This window comes from Ovis canadensis, chromosome 3, assembly GCF_042477335.2.
Source record: "Ovis canadensis isolate MfBH-ARS-UI-01 breed Bighorn chromosome 3, ARS-UI_OviCan_v2, whole genome shotgun sequence".
NCBI classification, from domain to species: Eukaryota; Metazoa; Chordata; class Mammalia; order Artiodactyla; family Bovidae; genus Ovis; species Ovis canadensis.
Genome location: NC_091247.1, coordinates 143,426,811 through 143,431,056, shown reverse-complemented (window position 1 = coordinate 143,431,056; position 4,246 = coordinate 143,426,811). Strand labels below are relative to the sequence as shown.

The 4,246-nt window shown below is 40.3% G+C and overlaps 1 protein-coding gene across 1 annotated transcript; it reads left to right on the top strand.

The window, feature by feature from the left end:
- The first annotated feature begins 244 nt into the window (after positions 1-244).
- LOC138438208 (olfactory receptor 8S1-like) lies at positions 245-1,183 on the top strand. Its single transcript, XM_069586404.1, has one exon. The coding sequence runs from the start codon at positions 245-247 to the stop codon at positions 1,181-1,183; it is 939 nt and encodes a 312-aa protein (XP_069442505.1).
- The last annotated feature ends 3,063 nt before the right edge of the window (positions 1,184-4,246 follow it).

Below are 4,246 nucleotides of genomic sequence, written 5' to 3'. Positions count from 1 at the left end.
TTTTCAGTTAAAACTCTATGGAAAAAGAATAGGATTCTCTGAAGTATGTGAAGACTATGACACAAAAACAAATATAAAAAATCAACATACACACAGTGAGGGCAAGTTTGAGATGTTATCACACAGTATTCGGGGAGACCAGGGAGGGATGGTGAGGAAAAGTGATGATGACATAAAGGAAAGGGACAATGACAAGTGATCTCATTTCTCTTTCTATTGTCCTTCAAGGAAACAGCCTCCACAAATGGCCTTGAGGAACCACAGCACCATCACCGAGCTCATCCTCACTGGGCTGTCAGACGACCCCCACATCCAGGCTCTGCTCTTTGTGCTCTTCCTGGTGATTTACCTCCTGACCGTGATGGGGAACCTGACGATGCTGCTGCTGATCAGGGCTGACTCCCACCTCCACACGCCCATGTACTTCTTCTTGAGTCATCTATCATTCCTAGACCTCTGCTTCTCCTCTGTCACTGTGCCCAAGCTCCTGAAGGACCTCCTGTCTGAGAGGAAGACTATCTCCATAGAGGGCTGCCTGGCTCAGGTCTTCTTTGTGTTTATTGCTCCAGGGACTGAAGTCTGTCTGCTCTCTGCCATGGCCTATGACCGCTATGCTGCAGTCTGCCACCCGCTGCTCTATAGCCAGGTGATGAGCAACCAGCTCTGTGTGAGGCTCGTGTTGATTTCGTGGGGTCTGGCCTCTCTTGATGCAGTCATCATTGTGCTTTTGGCTGTTAACCTGGACTTCTGTGAGGCCCAAACTATCCACCACTACACCTGTGAGCTGCCCTCCCTCTTCCCCCTGTCTTGCTCTGATATCTCCATCAATATCAGTATCTTGATCTGCTCAATCTTACTCCATGGATTTGGAACCTTCCTCCCAATAATCTTCTCTTATGCTCGCATTGTCTCCACCATCCTGAGCATCAGCTCCACCACAGGCAGGAGCAAGGCCTTCTCCACCTGCTCCTCCCACCTCATCACAGTGATCCTGTTCTTTGGGTCAGGTATGCTTCGCTATCTCATGCCTTCCTCTGGTTCCTCCCTGGATTTGCTCTCTTCCTTACAATACAGTGTGATCACACCCATGCTGAATCCCCTTATCTACAGCTTCAAAAACAAGGAGGTAAAGGGAGCTGTGAAAAGGACTTTGGGGAAATATCTGCACTATTGCACAGGTTGAACTGTAAGTCACAGTTTACCCAGCATACCTGGAAAGACTAAATTTCTTCTTGTGTTCCCTCCTGTTCTGTTTCCAACCTCTCCCCCTACACAGAGTCAAGTAGGACTCAGGAAAGAACACAGAGCTTCCCTGAATATCCCAGGTAATGATTACAAAGGAATCCTCACTTTTGAGACACTATTTGGAAATTCTATGCTGTACCAAAGTGGGACACAATGTAAAGAAACACTTACACAAAGCCCATCAATAATAAAACATGATTATTAGGGGGAAAAAAACAGGGATTGTTCGAATTCTCAAAAGGCATAAAAGTCACAAGAATTTCTACTTAAAATGATTCATAAATAAAGATTCAAATCATTCTTCCTGTATTTGATAAATGCTTCATAATAAAATGTCAGATTGGGAGAATGACATTTGAAATAACCAGAAAAAATTTATTATAAGCTCTTATTACTTATCAGAATTATGCAATTTCTCTACAATGTATTCATATGAAGATAAGATCTGGTATTTAAATTTCCATAGAAGAAGAAGAACCTATGACTATTTGAAGATGACATAATTCTATGGAAAGCCTAAAAACTCCTCATAGGAAAATAAACTTATTGGTACTCCAAAGAATTTAATAGGCAAAAAATTAATATTAATACAATCAGTACTATTTCTATATACTAGCCACTGTTAAGTAAACAAAAAATATGCTTCAGGCAGAAAAAGATATATTCACTCAGGATTAAACTTGATGAGTAGTTAGAGCAAATACAATTAAAGTCAAAAAATTAACTAAATGATATAAAAGATGCTTAAATATAGGATATATTTTTAGACATACTCTTCCCTTACAGTTTTATGCAATCAACAAAAGAAAAATATTGAATTTACAAGCAATCTGGAAATCCAGAGTTCTAGTCTTGATTCCATAGAACCATTAGTGATTCAGTCTTTCCTTTTCTTTTTTTTTCCTTCTATTGAATATGTCATCTTCATATATTGGGTTTTACTCTAGGCATTATGTTTTTTACAACACATAACATAGCTATTTTTTTTGTAGAGCTATTTGTTGGAGAAGGCAATGGCACCCCACTCCAGTACTCTTGTCTGGAAAATCCCATGGACGGAGGAGCCTAATGGGCTGCAGTCCACGGGGTCGCTAAGAGTCAGACACGACTGAGCGACTTCACTTTCACCTTTCACTTTCATGCATTGAAGAAGGAAATGGCAACCCACTCCAGTGTTCTTACCTGGAGAATCCCAGGGATGGGGGAGCCCGGTGGACTGCCATCTATGGGGTCGCGCAGAGTTGGACACGACTGAAGTGACTTAGCAGCAGCAGCAGCAGCAAAGCTATTTGTATATTCTGTTCTTGAACTTTATATAAATGGAATGATTCTAATCCTAAAATTAAAATACTGGATATATTCAAGACTTGATGAGGCAGTGGAGCAATCAGACTCACATATATTGGTAGTGGAATTGTAAATGGGTTCAATCACTTCAGAAAAATAGTGGGCAGTATCTACTAATTGCACACTATATGTCTACTCTAAGATTCACTAGTTATATTTTTAGGTAAATATGAAGAGAAATGAGTAAACATGTCCAGAAAAGACATTAATAGAATAGTCATAACAGTTTATTATTGCAGCCAAAATCTATAATAAACCTAAATGTCCATCACTTGGAGAACAGATAAATAAATTCATACATGTAGTATATTTATACAATGAAACATAATACAGAAAAAATTTTTAACTGCAAACAATAAGTGAATAAATCTCACAGACACTATGTAACAGAAGCCAGATATAATGGGTACTTGTTTATTTATATGAGGTTAAAGACAGTGAATTGATCATGTTTCTATTTTCTTAATTTCTTTTCCTCGCCTTTACTGAGATATAATTGACATATAATTTTGTATAAGTTCAGTTCAGTTCAGTCACTCAGTCGTGTCCGACTCTTTGTGACCCCATGAATCGCAGCACACCAGGCCTCCCTGTCCATCACCAACTCCCGGAGTTCACCCAGACTCACGTCCATCGAGTCTGTGATGCCATCCAGCCATCTCATCCTCTGTCGTCCCCTTCTCCTCCTGCCCCCAATCCCTCCCAGCATCAGAGTCTTTTCTAATGAGTCAACTCTTCGCATGAGGTGGCCAAAGTATTGGAGTTTCAGCTTTAGCATCAGTCCTTCCAAAGAAATCCCAGGGCTGATCTCCTTCAAAATGGACTGGTTGGATCTCCTTGCAGTCCAAGGGACTCTCAAGAGTCTTCTCCAACACCACAGTTCAAACGCAACAATTCTTCGGCGTTCAGCCTTCTTCACAGTCCAACTCTCACATCCATACATGACCACTGGAAAAACCATAGCCTTGACTAGATGGACCTTAGTCGGCAAAGTAATGTCTCTGCTTTTGAATATGCTATCTAGGTTGGTCATAACTTTTCTTCCAAGGAGTAAGCGTCTTTTAATTTCATGGCTGCAGTCACCATCTGCAGTGATTTTGGAGCCCAAAAAAATAGTCTGACACTGTTTCCACTGTTTCCCCATCTATTTCCCATGGAGTGATGGGACCAGATGCCATGATCTTCGTTTTCTGAATGTTGAGCTTTAAGCCAAGTTTTTCACTCTCCTCTTTCACTTTCATCAAGAGGCTTTTTTGTTCCTCTTCCCTTTCTGCCATAAGGGTGGTGTCATCTGCATATCTGAGGTTATTGATATTTCTCCCGGCAATCTTGATTCCAGAGGTGTACAATGTGCTGATTTGATACACTTACATGTTGCAAAATGTTTACCATCTCCATCAATTCACATCCTTACCATTCATTTTTTAAGGTCTGAGTATTTGAGATACATTTTCTTAGCAACCAAGTATAAAATATAGTATTATTAACTATAATCACCATGCTGTCTTTTTTTTTCTGCCCTCTTAAGTTTTATTTTAATTTATTTATTTTAATTGGAGGCTAATTACTTTACAATATTGTATTGTTCTGCCATACATCAATATGAATCCGCCACGGGTATACACGTGTTCCCCATCCTGAACCCCCCGCCCAC

Excerpts from the sequence above, each read along its gene's own strand:
- LOC138438208 (XM_069586404.1), top strand. The coding sequence starts at position 245 with ATGGCCTTGAGGAACCACAGCACCATCACCGAGCTCATCCTCACTGGG.